This window comes from Heptranchias perlo, chromosome 37 (assembly GCF_035084215.1).
Source record: "Heptranchias perlo isolate sHepPer1 chromosome 37, sHepPer1.hap1, whole genome shotgun sequence".
Taxonomy (NCBI): domain Eukaryota; kingdom Metazoa; phylum Chordata; class Chondrichthyes; order Hexanchiformes; family Hexanchidae; genus Heptranchias; species Heptranchias perlo.
Window position 1 is genome coordinate 7724426 of NC_090361.1, and position 19017 is coordinate 7743442.

Here is a 19017-nt window from a genome sequence, read left to right on the forward strand (position 1 = left end):
GATGAATTAAGATGTCAAATGTCCCCCCCTCATCCAGTATCTAGTGATCTATTTCTGAAACTGTAACTTATCCTTTCTATTCTCAGGTGCTTACTGGACATGTTATGTTCTGATTTCAGATTCTATTATAGAAGGTCATGTGAAGAGTCAAAGCTACTTCCGGCACTGCTGGGCGGCCATGTTGGTAAGGGCTTGACCCCTTGCTCCGGAAGCGCAGGTTTGTGTACAGTCTCGTCCACGGGGGGGGGGGAGGTGGAAAAAAAAAGATGGCGGACGGGATGGAGTCCGTTCCTCAGCCGGACTCGGAGACCGATGGCCCGGGTCCGGGCTCGGCGGCGGCGCCCGGGGAAGACGAGGCCGAGGCGACCAAGAGAGGCCGCGGCAGGCCGAGGCTGAGCGACAGGGACCGGCTGCAGCGGCGGCTCAACAGCCGCAAGAAGTACGACAACCGGCGGATCTACATCGGCGAGTCGTACGTGGTGTGGGCCGCGCTGCGCGAGCGCTACGGCTGGTCGGACAAGAGGCTCGCGCTGCACCTGGTGCAACTGGAGCAGGGGGTCCGCGACAGGCGGCACAGGTGAGGCCTCGGCTACCCGGGGGGGGGGGGGGCTCGGTCTCCTCACCGTCCGGGAAGGGGATTTACTAGAATGGGATGAGGGACTTGAGTTACCTGGGGAGGGGCTCGGGGGGGCTCGGTCTCCTCACCGTCCGGGAAGGGGAAGGGGATTTACTAGAATGGGATGAGGGACTTGAGTTACCTGGGGAGGGGCTCGGGGTTTGGTCTTCTCACGATCAGGGAAGATGAAGGGGGGGGGGGGATTTACTAGAATGGGATGAGGGACTTTAGTTATCTGGGGGGGGGGGGGCTCGGTCACCTCACCGTCCGGGAAGGGGAAGGGGGGTTTTACTAGAATGGGATGAGGGACTTGAGTTACCTGGGGAGAAGCTGGGGGTTTGGTCTCCTCACGATCGGGGAAGGGGATGGGGGATTTACTAGAATGGGATGAGGGACTTGAGTTACCTGGGGAGAAGCTGGGGGTTTGGTCTCCTCACGATCAGGGAAGATGAAGGGGGGGATTTACTAGAATGGGATGAGGGACTTAAGTGACCTTGGGGAGGAGCTGGGGGTTTGGTCTCCTCACGATCAGGGAAGGGGATGGGGGATTTACTAGAATGGTACTTGGGATGAGGGACTTCAGTTACCTGAGGAGGAGCTAGGGAGAAGCTGGGGGGGGGGGGGGCTCGGTCACCTCACCGTCCGGGAAGGGGAAGGGGGGATTTACTAGAATGGGATGAGGGACTTCAGTTACCTGGAGAGACTGGGGTTTGGTCTCCTCACGATCAGGGAAGATGAAGGGGGGGATTTACTAGAATGGGATGAGGGACTTAAGTGACCTTGGGGAGGAGCTGGGGGTTTGGTCTCCTTAAGATCAGGGAAGGGGGGGATTTACTAGAATGATACTAGGGATGAGGGACTTCAGTGACCTGGGTTGGAGCTGGGGGCTTGGTCTCCTCACGATCGGGGAAGGGGATGGGGGATTTACTCGAATGGTACTAGGGATGAGGGACTTCAGTTACCTGAGGAGGAGCTGGGGTTTGGTATCCTTAAAATCAGAGAAGACGATGGTGGAAGGTTTACTAGAATGGGATGAGGGGCTCCAGTTACCTGGGGAGAAGCTGGGGGTTTGGTCTCCTTAAGATCAGAGAAAGTGAAGGGGGGATTTACTAGAATGGGATGAATGACTTCAGTTACCTTGGGGAGAAGCTGGGGGTTTGGTCTCCTTAAAATCAAAGAAGGCGAAGGGGGGAAATTTACTAGAATGGGATGAGGGGCTCCGTTTATCTGGGGAGGAGCTGGGGGCTCGGTCTCCTCACGATCCGGGAAGGGGGGATTTACGAGAATGGTACTAGGGATGAGGGACTTAAGTGACCTGGGGAGAAGCTGGGGGTTTGGTCTCCTTAAATCAGAGAAGGCAAAGGGGTGATTTACTAGAATGGGATGAGGGATGAGGGACTTCAGTTACCTGGGGAGACTGGGGTTTGGTCTCCTCACGATCAGGGAAGGTGAAGGGGGGGATTTACTAGAATGGTACCAGGGATGAGGGACTTCAGTTACCTGGCGAAGCTGAGGTTTGTTCTCGAGCAGAGAAGGTGAAGGGGAGATTTGATGGAATGGTACCAGGGAAATCTAACTGTACAGTGACTTTTGGGGATGTGAGAAGTGACTTGTGTCTGGTCAGCTTAAGATGAACTACATATATTATGCACTGACAATCAGCTCACCATGACCAATAAACTTGATGCGCTTCCAACCCTGGATAGAATCAATATTCTCTGGCTGCAGAATTTCCCTTGAGTTGCTGCAAATTTCTAGGGCCCTGGATTCTGTATCAATAAGCAACTTTTATTATTAAAAATAACAATAGTGATTAGAATGTGAAACTTGCTACCACATGGAGTAGTTGAGGCGAATAGCATAGATGCATTTCAGGGGAATGTAGATAAGCACATGAGGGAGAAATGAATAGAAGGTTATGCTGATGGGGTTAGATGAGGTAAGGTGGGATGAGGCTCGTGAGGAGCATCAACACCAGCATAGACCAGTTGGGCAGAAGGGCCTGCTTCTGTGCTGTAAATTATATGTAATTTTATGAGGGAGTTCAGTTACGTGGAGAGACTGGAGAAGCTGGGATTGTTTCTCCTTAGAGCAGAGAAAGTTAAGGGGAGATTTGATAGAGGTGTTCAAAATCATGAAAGGTTTTGATAAGAATAAATAAGGAGAAACTGTTTCCAGTGGCAGACAGGTCGGTAACCAGAGGACACAGATTTAAGGTAATTCGCAAAGAACAAGAGGCGACATGAATAAAACATTTTTTTTACGCAGCGAGTTGTTATGATCTGGAAGGCACTGCCTGAAAGTGTGGTGAAAGCAGATTCAAGAATGACTTTCAAAAGGGAATTGGATAAGTACTTGAAGGGGAGAAAATTTGCAGGGCTATGGGAAAAGAGCAGGGGAGTGGGACTAATTGGATAGCTCTTGCAAAGAGCCGGCCCAGGCATGATGGGCCGAATGGCTGCCTTCTGTGCTGTATCATTCCATGTGCTAGGCTAGGCAGCCCCGGGATTCGAATCATAGAATCGTTACAGCATAGAAGGAGGCCATTTGGCCCAGCAAGCCTGTGCCGGCTCTTTAGAAGAGCAACCCAGTTGGTCCCATTCTCCTGCTCTTTCCTCGTAGCCCTGCAAATTTTTTCCCTTCAAATATTTGTTCAATTCCTTTTTGAAAAACACGATTGAATTTGCTTCCACCACCCTTTCAGGCAATGCATCCCAGATCATAACTACTCGCTGCGTAAAAAAGTTCTTCCTCATGTCGCCTTTGGTTCTTTTGCTAATCACCTTAAATCTATGTCCTCTGGTTCTCGACCCTTCCACCAATGGGAACAGTTTCTCTTTATTTACTTTGTATAAACCTGTCATGATATTGAACACCTCTATCAAATCTCCTCTTAACCTTCTCTGCTCCAAGGAGAACAACCCCAGCTTCTCCAGTCTATCCACGTAACAGAAGTCCGTCATCCCCGGAACCATTCCAGTAAATCTTTTTTGCACCCTCTCCAAAGCCTTCACATCCTTCATAAAGTGCAGTGCCCAGAATTGGACGCAATACTCCAGTTGTGGTCGAACCAGTGTTTCATAAAGGTTCAACATAACTCCCTTGCTTTTGTACTCTATGCCTCTACTTATAAGGCTCAGGATCCCGTATGCTTTTTTAACCGCTTTCTCAACTTGTCCTGCCACCGTCAAAGATTTGTGCACATATACCCCCAGGTCTCTCTGTTCTTGCACCCCCTTTAGAATTGTACCATTTAGTTCATATTGCCTCGCCTCGTTCTTCCTGCCAAAATGTATCACCTCGCACTTCTCTGCATTAAATTTCATCTGCCATGTGCCCGGCCATTCGACCAGCCTGTCTTACACTTCCAAGTTTTATGTCATCTGTACACCCAAGTCCAAGTGATCCTAGTACTGACCCCTGGGGAACACCACTGTACACCTTCCTCCAGTCGAAAAGGTGGATGGCCAACCCCTCCAGGACTGACCAGGAGTCTCCAGGGAAATTGAGGATTAATCTTCAGGACGCTGCTGCGAGCATAAATCCCCGGGAGGAAAGTGGAGGCATCAAAATAAAATCACATTTTCTTTGAACACTTCTGTTTATTTGTTCTAAAAATATTGAAAGAAGGGAGGGGGAAGAAAGGCTGTTTGACTGACACTATCCAATTTAGTAATGAGTTTTTTCGCTTTCCAGTTGGCGTGGAAAGGTGGTGCGTGGTGAGGCTAGATGTATTGGGTGACCAATAGTGGGATTGTGGAGGTGATTCCCTCCAGGAATACATTCAACCAGAGTTGGCAACCCTACCTGGGACTCATGGGATCCAGCGATTTATTATAATATACAACCAACCTTTAACGCTACGCAGGTTTCGTTCATAATGGGTGTAAAAAGAATATGCAACGATTAAAAATTATACATTCACGGTATCTAATGTTCTTATGATGTGTTACGGTCAAGGTCCTGCTAGTTGGCTTCACAATCCATGGGGAGAGCAGCATCAATAAATATATAAGCAACTTTTAATACAGAATTTTAATTCATAATAACGGATAAAGAAGGAATAAACTTGCATTTATATTTTAATTCATTTTTGGGGTGTGGGTGTCAATGCATGACTGGCATTTATTGCCCATCCCTATTGCCCCCTAGTTCGAGACTCTCCAGCCAGGGGAAACAACCTTTCAGCATCTACCCTGTCAAGCCCCCTCAGAATCTTATGTTTCAATGAGATCACCCCTCGTTCTTCTAAACTCCAGAGAGTATAGGCCCATTCTACTCAATCTCTCCTCATAGGACAACCCTCAATCTGGTGAACCTTCTTTGCACCGCCTCTAAGGCAAGCACACAGCAAGGTCCTTCAAACAGCAGTACGATGTATGAGTGATTAATCTGTTTTTGCTATTGACAGTTGAGGGATGAATGTTGGACAGGACATCGGGAGAACTCTCCTGCTCTTCTTCAAAAAAAAAAGTGCCATGGGATCTTTTATGTTCACCTGGACAAGCAAATGGTACTTCAGTTTAGCGTCTCTTTGACAGTGTGGCAGTACCTTAATACTGAACCGGAGTGTCAACCTGGATCGTGTCGTCAAGTCCGTAATGGGGCTTGAACCCACAAAATCTAGCCTGACGCTGTAGTGCACTAAGAACAAAAACTATAATTGTGGTGACTGGTAAAACACAGTTGATCATTATTCATGTGTTGGTAATGTGACGTGGTTTGCTAATGCTTAAGTTATGTTTTTTATAATGTGTGAACAGAATCATGTATGATGATGGTCCCCATGATTGAATAGCCTACCATTTGCTGTTTAGGCTCGCCTATAAAGATTGGGCACCTGGAGAAGGTATTAGAGGTCTCTTGGTGTATCTGGAACCATACCATTCAGGATAAGAGGGGGTGGGGTAAAACTTGAATGTAATTCTTGTGGGAGGAAGAGGTAACTTGTGGTGAAGGTCACTCTAATGGCTATAGGTGAGATGTGATAAATAGTTTCACTTGTAAGGCAGACTGTAACTTGAGGCTGGATGGGTGGGGATGAGGAGAAAGGATTGATAGTCTGTTGCCATTTTGTATTGATGTGTCCATGGGAGCACTGGTGTGAGACTTACTCCTCATCTGTTTATGTTGGAGTTGATTCAGAACTTGGAGTTAAGACAAGCAATAGGGTATAGGGGAGGGCTGATTTCAGCATGGATGCATGTTTTGCCTATAAGTACAGTAAGAGGCAGGTTGGCCTGTCACCTAGTACAAGAACAGAATAACAAGACTTCCCTGAAATAATGACGGGAAGGCAGGGTTTGGAAAGTGCTGCAGTGGAATGTCCTTTTTATAAGGCTGCTGAAGGTACTACAGCCTCACACAATGCACAATGACATTGGTGATTGGTATCCTTGTCTCTCTTGCTAATGCTAAGTTACCATTTGCTCCTTAACTCAGTACTGCCCCACTGTTGTCTGCTCAAATCAGTTTGTATGGAATTTGTCTGTTCTACTGGCAGCTTTTTCCTGAGTTGTATGATTTCACTTTTTACTCTGTGCTGAAACATTGGGGCAGGTGATCTATTTGCAGGTCAGCCTTCTATTCTGGGCTTTCAATTAAATAATATGTAAACTGCAGCAGAAATGATGTCGTGAGCTCACCATTGATTGCATCACCATGTGTTCCTCTGTTTAGGAAACCGAGAAAATGTCCTGGAAAGTGACAGTGCTCCTTTAAAGCATAGGCATTCAAACTGGGGAGCCTGGATCCCAGATGATCCATGAGATTGTCAGATATTTGCATTTATTTACTTAATAACATTATTTCTGTTGTGAGTTATATAATATTTTATACTGATAACAATATGCTTTGCTTTGGTTTGCTGGTACTGTCTGTTGGAAGCTAGAATAGGTGTTCCCGGGAGTGTATCAATATTTGCAGCCACCCCACATATAGAATATTTGGAGAATCGCTACCGTAAACTCAAATTTTATATGAAAGCGAGCTTGTGCTAATATCTCCTTCTCCTCTACCCCTCCTCCCCCTGTCCATCTATAGCCCAATTTTAAATGCTTTGCTTACAGATAGTACTGAATGTGCCAGTGGAAAGGTAAATCTTACAGCTATTGCAATTGTGAAAAATAACTTCCAACAGCTGATAAGTTTACAGAACGGAATGTACCGAGCCTGGAAATCTTGTCCTTATCAAATAAAAACATTACTGAAAGTTAACTCAATTTTGGATGTTGGGGAACTGGCAAGAGACATTGGACACTAAATAATAATTGGAGGACCTTGAATTGCTCCCACTACTGCCACTGCCAGTGACAAACTTGTAGCCACTATAACTTTACCCTACTGTTATACAGGTCAAAAAGCTATCTCTAAACACAACCCAAGCTTGGAAACATAGAGTCTGTAAAAGCACAGCTGGGTTTCTTTTACAATAGCACAGAAATTGCACGTTGCCGTTACCCTTCGCTGAAATCCTACTGACCACATTTTGTAGCTGGGCAGGCGATGGAACTTTGCGGTTCATTCTCTGGTTGGGAAGTATTTGTGCAGAAGACAATGGAATAACAGCCTTTAATTCCTCCAAGGTGCATAGTTTCTTCTATATAACTAGTCAATCTGTGGCATTGCTCGCAAGTAATCTGAGACTTGTTTCTGTGGATATGTATGTTAAGTACAATGTTCTCTGCTTCAGCCCTCTCCACCTATTACATTGCTTTGGGAACTCTTTCTCTTATTTTAAGTCTTACTTTTTTTTAACCATCTTTTTCTAGGTGTCATCTCAGTCCTTACAGTATGTCCACCTGAGTTTCTAGCCACTTGTACTTTTTTAAAAAACAGCAGCTTGCATTTATATAGCGTTTTTAACATAGTAAAATGTTCCAAGGTGCTTCACAGGAGCATACTTGGACACAAATTGCCAATGAGGGAGACATTAGGACAGGTGACCCAAAGCTTGGTCAGAGGTAGCCTTTAATGAGAGTCTTAAAGAAGGAGCGAGAGAGAGGTGGAGGTTTAGGGAGAGAATTCCACAGCTTAGGGCCTAGGCCACTGAAGGCACGGCTGCCAATGGTGGGGCGAAGAAGTTGGGGATGCGCAAGAGGCCAGAGTCGGAGGAATGCAGATTTCTCAGAGGATTGTAGGACTGGATAAGGTTACAAAGATAGGGACGACCAAGGTCATGAAGGGATTTTAGCACGAGGGATGAGGATTTTTAAATGAGGATTTGGAGGACCTGGAGCTAAAGTAGATCAGTGAACATGGGCGATAGGTGAGTGGCACTTGGTGCGGGATAGGATACAGGCAGCAGATTTTTGGATGAGCTGAATTTTTTTTAAAAAGAAAGAAGTTTGTGGGGGATTGGGGGCTGGCACAGGGACCATTAGAATAATCGGGTCTGGAGGTGATAAAGGCAAGGGTGTTGCCAGCAGCTGAGACGGGGTGGAGACAGGCGATGATTTGGAGGTGGAAGTAGGTGGTCTTTGTGATTAGAGAGGATATGGGATCGGAAGCTCGGTTCATCTCGGGGTCAAATAGGACGCCAAGTTGTGAACAGTCTGGTTCAACCTGAGACAGTGGCCATGGAGGGGGATGGAATCAGTGGCGAAAGAATACAAGCATACGTTTGCAAAAGGTGATGAAAAGTGGCCCTGATCTCATATGCACATTTGGGATAAATTTCAACGGACAAAACATCAGAATTTTTTGTGCAGCAGAGAAAGAGTATAGGGCAAAAACAGAAAATAATTTTTAAAAATGAATTTTATTCTTAAAATAATATGCGTGCGCATGGACAAGAGATGCCCAAAATTGTTCCTGACCTCTCATGCACAATATCTGGGTCAGATATTAAGTGAAGCCAGGAATAAAGTCTAAGGGAAGAAATGAAGCTGCAGCCAAGGACTATAAAAGTCAGTTCCAAGTCCCTGAGAAGCAGATCGGCCTCTGAATAGAAGCAGTGGTGTAGGCATGTGGAATACCATCCAGGCAAGATTGGGAAGATGAGTACCATGTATAAATGACACAGATATGAAGCTACTATAGTGGTTAATTTTTGAACTAAAAGTTAATACCATCATGAAACAGATGCTATAATATAACACTGTATTTTTCTGCACTTAGTGATTGTAATACATGGTACGTTTCTGACTTTTCTATGGGCTTGTAATATATTAGGCACTAAAAATTGCTTAATCCACCTATATTTTATGAAAATATTTCCTCTTTTGCTATAATCAAACTGTCTGAGTACTTCTGACTTCTATTCAGTGGTAATGCCTTGAGCATTATTTTTTCTTTTTTTTTTATTCGTTCACGGGATGTGGGCGTCACTGGCGAGGCCAGCATTTATTGCCCATCCCTAATTGCCCTTGAGAAGGTGGTGGTGAGCCGCCTTCTTGAACCGCTGCAGTCCGTGTGGTGATGGTTCTCCCACAGTGCTGTTAGGAAGGGAGTTCCAGGATTTTGACCCAGCGACGATGAAGGAACGGCGATATATTTCCAAGTCCGTATGGTGTGTGACTTGGAGGGGAACGTGCAGGTGGTGTTGTTCCCATGTGCCTGCTGCTCTTGTCCTTCTAGGTGGTAGAGGTCGCGGGTTTGGGAGGTGCTGTTGAAGAAGCCTTGGCGAGTTGCTGCAGTGCATCCTGTGGATGGTACACACTGCAGCCACAGTGCGCCGGTGGTGAAGGGAGTGAATGTTTAGGGTGGTGGATGGGGTGCCAGTCAAGCGGGCTGCTTTATCTTGGATGGTGTCGAGCTTCTTGAGTGTTGTTGGAGCTGCACTCGTCCAAGCAAGTGGAGAGTATTCCATCACACTCCTGACTTGTGCCTTGTAGATGGTGGAAAGGCTTTGGGGATTCAGGAGGTGAGTCACTCGCCGCAGAATACCCAGCCTCTGACCTGCTCTCATAGCCACAGTATTTATATGGCTGGTCCAGTTAAGTTTCTGGTCAATGGTGACCCCCAGGATGTTGATGGTGGGGGATTCGGCGATGGTAATGCCATTGAATGTCAAGGGGAGGTGGTTAGACTCTCTCTTGTTGAAGATGGTCATTGCCTGGCACTTATCTGGCACGAATGTTACTTGCCACTTATGAGCCCAAGCCTGGATGTTGTCCAGGTCTTGCTGCATGCGGGCTCGGACTGCTTCATTATTTGAGGGGTTGCGAATGGAACTGAACACTGTGCAGTCATCAGCGAACATCCCCATTTCTGACCTTATGATGGAGGGAAGGTCATTGATGAAGCAGCTGAAGATGGTTGGGCCTAGGACACTGCCCTGAGGAACTCCTGCAGCAATGTCCTGGGGCTGAGATGATTGGCCTCCAACAACCACTACCATCTTCCTTTGTGCTAGGTATGACTCCAACCACTGGAGAGTTTTCCCCCTGATTCCCATTGACTTCAATTTGACTAGGGCTCCTTGGTGCCACACTCGGTCAAATGCTGCCTTGATGTCAAGGGCAGTCACTCTCACCTCACCTATGCCTAGTCTTTACCACCAGTCTGCTCAGCTTTGCAGTCAATTGGAGATGCTCTCAGTCAAGTCTAATAATGGGTGTGTAAAATGTTCATATTGTAACCACTTCATGTGAGAAACGCACAACATTATAATTATAGATTTTATCCTTCCAAACTTGGAATCTGAGTGAAGTAAGTATAGTGAGCTATGTAACATCAGGCTGGGGTCTATAACACTAGCAATTAATTGAATAGCCTTTCACAAAATAATCTGTCACTTATCAATCACACAAGCAAAAATTGTAATTGTTCAAGGACTTGTACTGTTTCCAATAGCACCCAACACACTAGCTGTTTGTAAAAAAAAAACACCTCAATGTCATTATGACCCACAAGAATCTCACAGTGGAAAAAATGGATTAGATAATATGAGAGGACAATGGCTGACTTTTCACATGCAGTACTTGGTACACAATAGTGAGTGTATGGTAGGAAACAAGTTGTTGGGGCATTGCAAATTGTGAATTGCTGTTCCAGTGTTTAAGAACGCAGGCAGTAATTGCTTTTTAGGGATTAAATAAGATAAGAGTTTTGTGTTTGGCTGCCAGCTTCGACAGTACAGGCTATGCTTTGATCACTTGTTAAAAAGGGAATTTGTTGCTTTGAATTTATTACTATGATTCCTGTGAGAGTGTAAAGCTTGGAGCTTTTTTTAAAAAAATAGAAAAAACTTGCAGCTCTGTAGCACCTTGTCTGTCCTCAGGATATCTTAAAATATTTCACAGGCCAAGGAATTTTGAAGTGTTGTCACTTGTTATGGAGGGAAATGGGTATAAATACAGAATTTGGTATCATTGTACTTCAAGTGGTACAGTTAGGATTTTCTATATTTTTGTAGTTTGTGTAACTTGCTGAGAAGTATCATTCGAGCTTCTCGCATTTGGACTGTTCGTCTTCAGTGCAATCATTGTTGCTGTGTGTGGACAATTTAATTAAGATTTATTGAAATCCCACATCAGTGGGGTATAAAGTGTAAGGTTCTGACTCTTAATGCAGTTCTCTAGTTCTTGCACCTGAGCCAAGCCATCAACAAAAGGAAAATAAGTTTTAATATTGCACATGATCCTGCCTATCTGAAGGATCCAGCTCAAGATAATAATCCAGCACTGAGATTGGCAGGTATAGACTAAACTTGCATTTTGCTGTATCCATACTCGGGACTCTGCTCATTTATTTCTAAGAGTCTCCACTACGCTATGGAGAAGAGCTGTGTGAATAGTAAGGTCTCTGAACTTTCTATATATGTGAATATTAGCTTCTCAGTGATAGTAGCCAAACTCTGATGCTTAATTGTGCTTTTAAATTGTAAATAAATACTAGTTATGTTAAGCCTCTAAAAGCTTTGACCTGTTTTAATATTCCATCTACAGAAGTAATTGAAGAAATAGGGTGAGTCTATGTAAATTTGATATGCAGTTTACAGAATTGGTGCTTTTAGCCCTGGGTCATGCAGCCTCTGCAAGGGCCGACTATGCAATAATACAGCTTTTGAATTGTAGAGTGCATCATTTGCTCATGCTGCAAAACCATAGAAAAATAAAATGGTGTTTTTTAAAACAAACACAAACAGTGAATGATATTCAGTTTGTACTGCTGTGTGCAGTAAATTTTGAAGCAGTTTATTCAGCTGGCTCCACTACAGCTCAGTATCGGTTGAGTGGACACAACATAAAAACATACGAAAATGACAGACAGGAAAAGACCCTGGTCCATCCAGCCTGTCTCTATAATTGTGATGCCGAGTGCATCACGATTCAGACACTCCCCACCCTCTTGGAACCGTGTAACCTCCAGGGAGAGGTGATAAACCAGAGGAAAATATGGGCCAATTTGCAAAAAAATCTGGAAAATTCCTTTCTGACCCATTTAGGTGATCAAAATCACTCCAGGAGATCACAAAGACCCTAATTTATATTACAGGATACCTGTCTCTTGTATGAGGCTAACTCTGCTCCAGAAACAGGTCCAGCTATCTATGGAAGGAATATAGCAAATCAGCGATCACCGCAGGAGCCGGCAACCTGTTCCACACGTCTACCAGTCTCTGGGAAAAGAAGAACTTCCTAATGTCCAACTTAGTTCTGCCCTTATATAACTTGTTAGCGTGACCACTGGACCCGCCTAACCTCAATCCAGTTGAAATAATTGGTCCACATAAACACAATTTATTATTTTATTAACTTCAGTCAAATCACCCCTCGAGTCTATGCTTTTCCAACGTATGCAGAACCAGCTCTTTGAGCCTATCTGGGTCACTAAGGTGTTTTAAACTGGGAATTATCTTGTGGCCCTCCTCTGATGGGGTTTAAGATTATTTTTTTGTTCAATTGTTTGAACATTCAGTTGTGATCTAAATAGCTCTAATGAGTTCTTATGAATCCTCTATTATCCTGCGTTATGTAATATTTGTTATGAGTTCTTTTTCAAAACATTTGAAAAACTTGATTGTTTAAAAATTGGAAGCATTACCTGTAGAAAATATTGAATATTGTGTGAGGGATTCTCTGTCACTTTACAGTTTTTTAAAAAAAATGTGGAAAACTGAGTGGTGCACACTGGTATTTCATCTCACATGTGAATTTAAATCCACACCAATCTTTTCTGTCTACTTGCTGCAATTGTCCTTGGTGTTAGCCTTGGCTTGGTGGTAACACTCTCTCACCTCTTGAGTCAGAAGGTTGTGGGTTCAAGTCCCACTGCAGAGACTTGAACACAAAAGCCAGGCTGACACTCCAATGCAGTACTAAGGGAGTGTTGCACTGTCGGAAGTGCCGTCTTTCGCATGAGATGTTTGACCGAGGCCCCGTTGTCCTCCGGTGGACGTCAAAGAAGAGCAGGGGAATTCTCCTCGTGTCCTGGCTAACATTTATCTCTCAACTATTTATTTCATTGCTGTTTGTAGGTCATTGCTGTGTGAAAATTGGCTGCTGCATGTCCTACATTACAACAGTGATTATGCTTCAAAGATGCTATATGTCCTGGCATCTCTGAATATGCTAAAACTACAGTGAGCTAGACTGGATCCCTGGGGGGAGCAGCCCACCCCGTGGGGACAGTTTTTTTCAATACCATTGATGCAGGCACTGATTATGACTATTGCAACGATACTTGGCTGCCTTGCAATGCACATTGAGTTTTCTGCTCAGTGTTTTTTTGAGCATTCACCAGCTAATCAAAGAGCACTGATATAATGGACAATCATTGAGATGGCATGATTTTACAGGATCCCTCGAAGGATTAAAGCCTCAAACTTACTTGAGGTGCTGTTACTATTGTTTGACACCAATACTAAAGCCTAGTAACCTCTTCTTACTACTTATACCAGCAATTTCATTGACACACCTTAGCAAGCAGAGCTAATGATTTGCCTGTTGTATAAATTTACATTGTTGTAGCTGGAGAAAAGAATCATTACGTGCAAGAATAGAAAAAAGTTCTGCTTTCATAATGATTTTATTATATTACAGCAAACCCGGAGCAGAGGAACAGAACTCGAAAATTAATTCCTCACAAAAAGGTAAGCCTGTTTGTTGATCAGCTGTAGGAGGATGTTCTGCATTAATATTTATGCAAATTGGGGCTCAGTAGCTACTTAACATGAAGTTTGCAGCATTAATCACCAGGGGGTATATTTTTTCCGTTAGTTAATTTTAGGTAAAATGTCGGAATGAGTATAAAGTGAGAAAATCCATTTTATCCTCCTATTGACTTTTGCTGATATTGTTTTCTAGTTTTTTTTGTCTGCATTAAAAAAAATTTTAATCTGCATTTTCACCAAGTCCTTAATACAGTTTTTAATCTGCATTTTCATCTAGTCCTTAATATAAATTTTGCTTTCCAACCATGAGTGCCTGCGAGTTTTTCAATTCATTACTTTAGCCATCAAACCAGAATATATCGTGGGCAGGATTTCCCACTTGTGTTACACCAGTTTCCCAGTGTAACTCGAGCAGAATGATACGGATGATTCTGCTGCCCGGGGTGGACTGTTTCTCCCAAAAGGGTGCAGGATTCTTCAGGGTTTTTATGGCCAGTCCGCTCCACTGGCTCCCTGCTCGCCCCCGCTACTTCTGGCATTATCTGCCAGAAATTACATTGGCTGTATAATACCTTTATCCAGATTTGGGCGGGTGTACTATAATTGCATGTAAATGGCGCCAATATGTTGTATGGCATATTTCCCATCATTTGTGGCTTAGCAATACTGGGGGGTGAAAGGATATCGGTGCATTCTTCTCCAATTGGTGGACAAGAGGGGGATTTAACTTTTGCAGGGTCAGAAAGTCTTTATAGCCTATTGTACAGCAATGGCACTTTCTTAAAAAATGCTAATATGTAACTGGTCATCAGCCAGTACAGAGGCTGTCAGTCAGTCTTCATTGCATCAGGCCTCCAAGGCCTACTGCAGCCAGTCTCTTCACCTCTCTTTCTCGGTGGACTGCCAGCGGAGGCTGGAGAGTCCGCCCATAAAATCCAAGGACCCTCATCTCAGAAAATTGGCCAAGGTCCGAGGTGCATCCTTGTGACGGGTGGAATTCCCAGCCCGCTGAAGGCGCATCAGGATTCCACACAAGTGGAAAACTCCTGACTAAAGATGATGTTGGATGGCAGCAGTATGCAGTGTGAACTGTGTGATAGTTACCTTCTTGTAGTGGTGATTTTCCTTAGTCACTATATGAAGGCATAATATAAACAAACGGAGGGCGAATTTCGCCCTGGTTATTTCTAGCAAAGTTGTAGATGTGTCCTGAAGAGCACATTGGGATTCTCACTAGAAACACTGGCCAGAGGACATCTTCTGTCAATGTACATAGCGACTGGAGGAAATCGTCCCACTGATCTGTTGGGTGATACTTGCTCGTCCCATCTATTTTGTTCACTGCTTGAGTTTTTACATTGCTGCCTTGGCTCTGGATACTGACCCACAGTGTAAACGGAGTTAGTTCAGAAGCCAAAGGACATTTATTTTATCATGTCTGTACAAAGTTTGTTTTATGTGTCTAACTGTAATTGCTTCTGGTGGCATTATACAGTAGGTTTTCCAAGTCCTTGCCTGCTGTGTGCTCGCAATTTTCCGATGCTAACTCATGATGGGTGAGGACTGAGAAAATCCACCCTTATAAGCCATGACAAGGAATAGCTCAGTGTGCAAGCTAAGGTATTATTAGAAAGCCCATCCTTCCTCACATATCAGTTCTTGCTGATGTCCTTAAGTGCGTTAAGTTGCTTGAACAGCCTCTGGATGTTGCATTGGGTGATGTGCATCACTGCACATTCTTGCATCCATGAGCAGTAACTGAGCATTTCAGTAACTTTTGAAAATGCTTTGCTGTATTTCAAACAATTTTCAAAAGCGATCTTCCTTTCTCGGACTTTTTTTTATATAAAAGTGAATTTTGTGCTCACTGAAGTGAGGAGTGCCACTGCTGGGAACTGGAACACATTCTCACTCTTTGTATCCCTTGTCAGGTGTATTCTGCTACAATGTGCTTAACCCCCAACCTCAGAAGAGCAGCAATACTTGGGTCAGTGTGACATTTCTTTTTCTCCATGCTCACCATCCATGTGGACAGTTTGAATGAGACTTACAATTTAGTACAGAGTAGTACTAAATTTTGGGGATTTTTGTGGGTGTGAGTTACTAACAATGAATTGGATGAAGTGTGCTCCAAGCTGATCCTGTTTAAAACTCCTAGTGCAATCTAACAGAGGGCACAGTATTCCTTCAGTCTGGACTGGATTTAAACCCAAGTCCAAATGGTAAAAGGAAGATTTGTTTTAATTAAACCCATCATTTAATTTCAGTTGAACAACAGTAATAATTTGAACCGCTCATAATTTTAATAAAGAACTATTAAATTGTTTGTTTTAAATCTGAATTGAGGTGTGGTTAGAACCTTGTACTGTGTTAACCCTGCTTATGTAGTTTGCACACTTTGTTTAGTTATACTACATCATTTTGAAATTATGATTGCTTCCTCTCTCCTTTCACTGGCTTAATTGACCTTGTATAGAACTGAGGCCAACAGACCAGGAAGGTCCCAGGTCCAATTGCTAGTCAGTTCTGAGCTACAATCTGTCAGCAAGGTACTTTAGTTTACCTGAGGACCCCTGGCATTGGGAGGTGACAAATCAGCCAGGGTTATTGCTTCTGATCACCATTCAGTGACCTGTTTGTGACCATCTAGTAAGGATAAGATTGGGCTGAGCAAGCAGTTAGACTTGCTGTCTCAGGGAACACATGAATGATGACTTGGGCCAAGTTCTGGGGGGGGTAGGAGGGGGGGAAGTGCCATGGAACCATGCCCCAGCATATACCAATGACATCAGGAGAAGACGGGGCAAAATTAGGGGTAATCAAAAGTTCTATATATCTTAAAAATCTTGGTCAGTGTGCACTTCCTGTCCACCAATCTTATTTCCTGTTGTCACGATTTTTGGTCGTTCTTTTCTGTCTGTCTTTATCGTTGTAAATTACAGTGTCAACATTTCACATTCAATTTTGCTATGTCAACTCTCAATGCAATCGTAGGCTCTGGCCACCTGATGGCCCTTTGAAGCAACTTTCTGAAGTCTCTCTCCAAACTCTTAACCATCTTGTATACGTGAAACTGATTTACTGTGGGCAATGCCAAGGGCAATTTAACGAAAAATTACAATGACTTCTCTGTTTGGCCCATAGTGAAGAAGCAAGCAATTAGCTCGTTGAAGACTCTGGTGGTATGGTACGAGCACCATAAGCAGACGTGCAAACAGGAGCCAGTGCTATACGAACTGCAGCGGGTGTGTGACTGCTCGGTGGCTGTAGTGTGGCAATGTGAAGCAGGGCACCAGTACCTGCAGCGTCTGGAGCCTGTCCAGAAGAACTGCCACACCCCGGGCGCTGAACCTGTCACCAAGGACAGCGTGGCAGTCAGCAGCTCGGAGGAAAATCAGAGTCAGCAGCGATGTCCGGTGGAGAAAAAAGTGAGGAAGGACAAGAAAGGCACAAGCAGAAGGAAACAGGGGCAATCTAATGAATTGTACATGAAATGTGAATCAGACACCTCAACCTGCGACGAGTCTGACTCGGATCAAAAATTTGAGGAATATTTCAATGTGAAACTCATTGACGTTGATGCCGGTGAGTCGAATTATGAAGGTGGAAACAAAGAGGGTGGCGCGAATGCCAAAGCAAATGCCTTGCGTTCAGTAGGCAAACCTAAAGAGACAGATAAAAATGAAGACAGACATGGGACTGAAATCCGTGAGCTGGCATCTCCATACCGAGCTCAGTCAGCATGCAGGAGCTCCACTGGTGAAGGCAACGAGCATCCATTACCAGCAGAGCTGCCCACACTGAATAATACATCACACACTCTCGGGAAAGATGCTTTGAACTCCTTGACTACCAACTGTCCTATAACTGTGCAGATTTCCACAGTACAGAGTTCGGAGATCACTAGCATTACAGACTCCGAGTTTGGACAGGTACCTTTAGACACTGCACAGCAAGTAAATCCCACTGAATACGAGGAAATGACGTGTACTTTTTCGGAACAGTTGACTTACGTGAATCCAGTGGGTGAATGCTACAGCATTGAGGAACAGCATGAAACCACAGAGTGGAGCGAGCATCCAGGTGCCATTTTAATATTTCTTGTTATTTAACCCTGATGGGAGTTCACTATTCATTCGTCGCCTCCTCCCCTAAGTAACTTTTTTGCAAGTGGCTGTAGAAGTTGCTAATGAAATTCCCTTTATGTTGGCAATTCTGTTTTAGAATGAAGTAGGTTTTCATGCCATATTTCCTATTAAAAGCTTAATGTGATTTATGTGAATTGTTTTCTTTTTAGCAAGCCAAATCTTCACAAAGGACTATCGGATCTGTGTCTGAAAGTATTGAAATATTCTAGTTATGAGATAAAAATATCTCACTGCTTGTATTTTGAAAAGGCTTTGTTGCTGCTAATTAAATGGTGAAATGAGCTGTAGCCTAATGTAATGTTTCTCATTGAAATGTCACCATCTAACTGTTGTTCCTGACTTGGGTGTGCGTGACAGGGTAGTGTAAAGGGAGCTTTAAGCATCTTGCCATAATGTACCTGACTTGGCAGTGCTTGATGGGCCAATGTAGAGGGAGGTTCACATATCTAACCTGAGTGTAAAAGGAGCATTGCTCTACATCTAACCCAGGAAGTTTTTTTGTACACGACTGTGCTGGACAGTTGATCAGATATGCAGCAATTCTTGGTGGATTTTGGGTGGCAAAACTCTGAAATTCTCTATTGGCCGCCTGTTTCAAATGAGCACATTTTAAAAATTGTAGCTTCCAAGGAGATGGAAAAGTTGAGGGATAGCAGTTTCCACTTGATCTTTCCTATTTTCACTTTCTAGTGTTGCAATAAAAATGGACTGCTTGCGAGCAAAGTGTTGTTGCATTAACATGCTTAAGGTTCAATCTGACGTGCACATATTGCACCGCATGGGCTTGATACCATGTGGAGTGTCCATTGTGGTGTCAAGCCACGTTTAAGAAGTGCTCAGCTATCTGTTGGACCTGTGGCCCATCTTATAAATTTACTACGGCATCTTTTATTCTAAACATTTTGAAACAGAAGCCGTTTCTGCCTGTGCCCTCAAAACATAAAATAATTACAGCCTGGAGAATGTAGCTTTGCACCCAGGAGAATCTGATACAACACACACAGAGTGCTATCTCCTGGTAAGTACAGTGCAGTTTGCAGCTCACAGCATAATGGGGTCTTGCCACGTTCACTTGACTCTGTGGTTACTGGTCTTAACGTTAGTGCAATAATACTACAGCCTCTCCAATCTTCAGAGGATCCAACAACTGTTCAGTTAGCCGGTGACCCATCCCCGACTACTCTAGCAAGTGGGGT

General features: G+C 44.1%; 1 protein-coding gene across 1 annotated transcript in view; it reads left to right on the top strand.

Moving 5' to 3' along the window:
- Window positions 1-247: 247 nt before the first annotated feature.
- Window positions 248-19017, top strand: part of LOC137304465 (zinc finger protein 653-like) — a 35962-nt gene continuing 17192 nt past the window's right edge. The window contains exons 1-3 of the mRNA XM_067973069.1: window positions 248-577; window positions 13603-13652; window positions 16818-17756. Coding sequence (XP_067829170.1) covers window positions 267-577; window positions 13603-13652; window positions 16818-17756 — 1300 coding nt within the window. The 5' untranslated portion in view covers window positions 248-266. The remainder of the gene's footprint in view (window positions 578-13602; window positions 13653-16817; window positions 17757-19017) is intronic.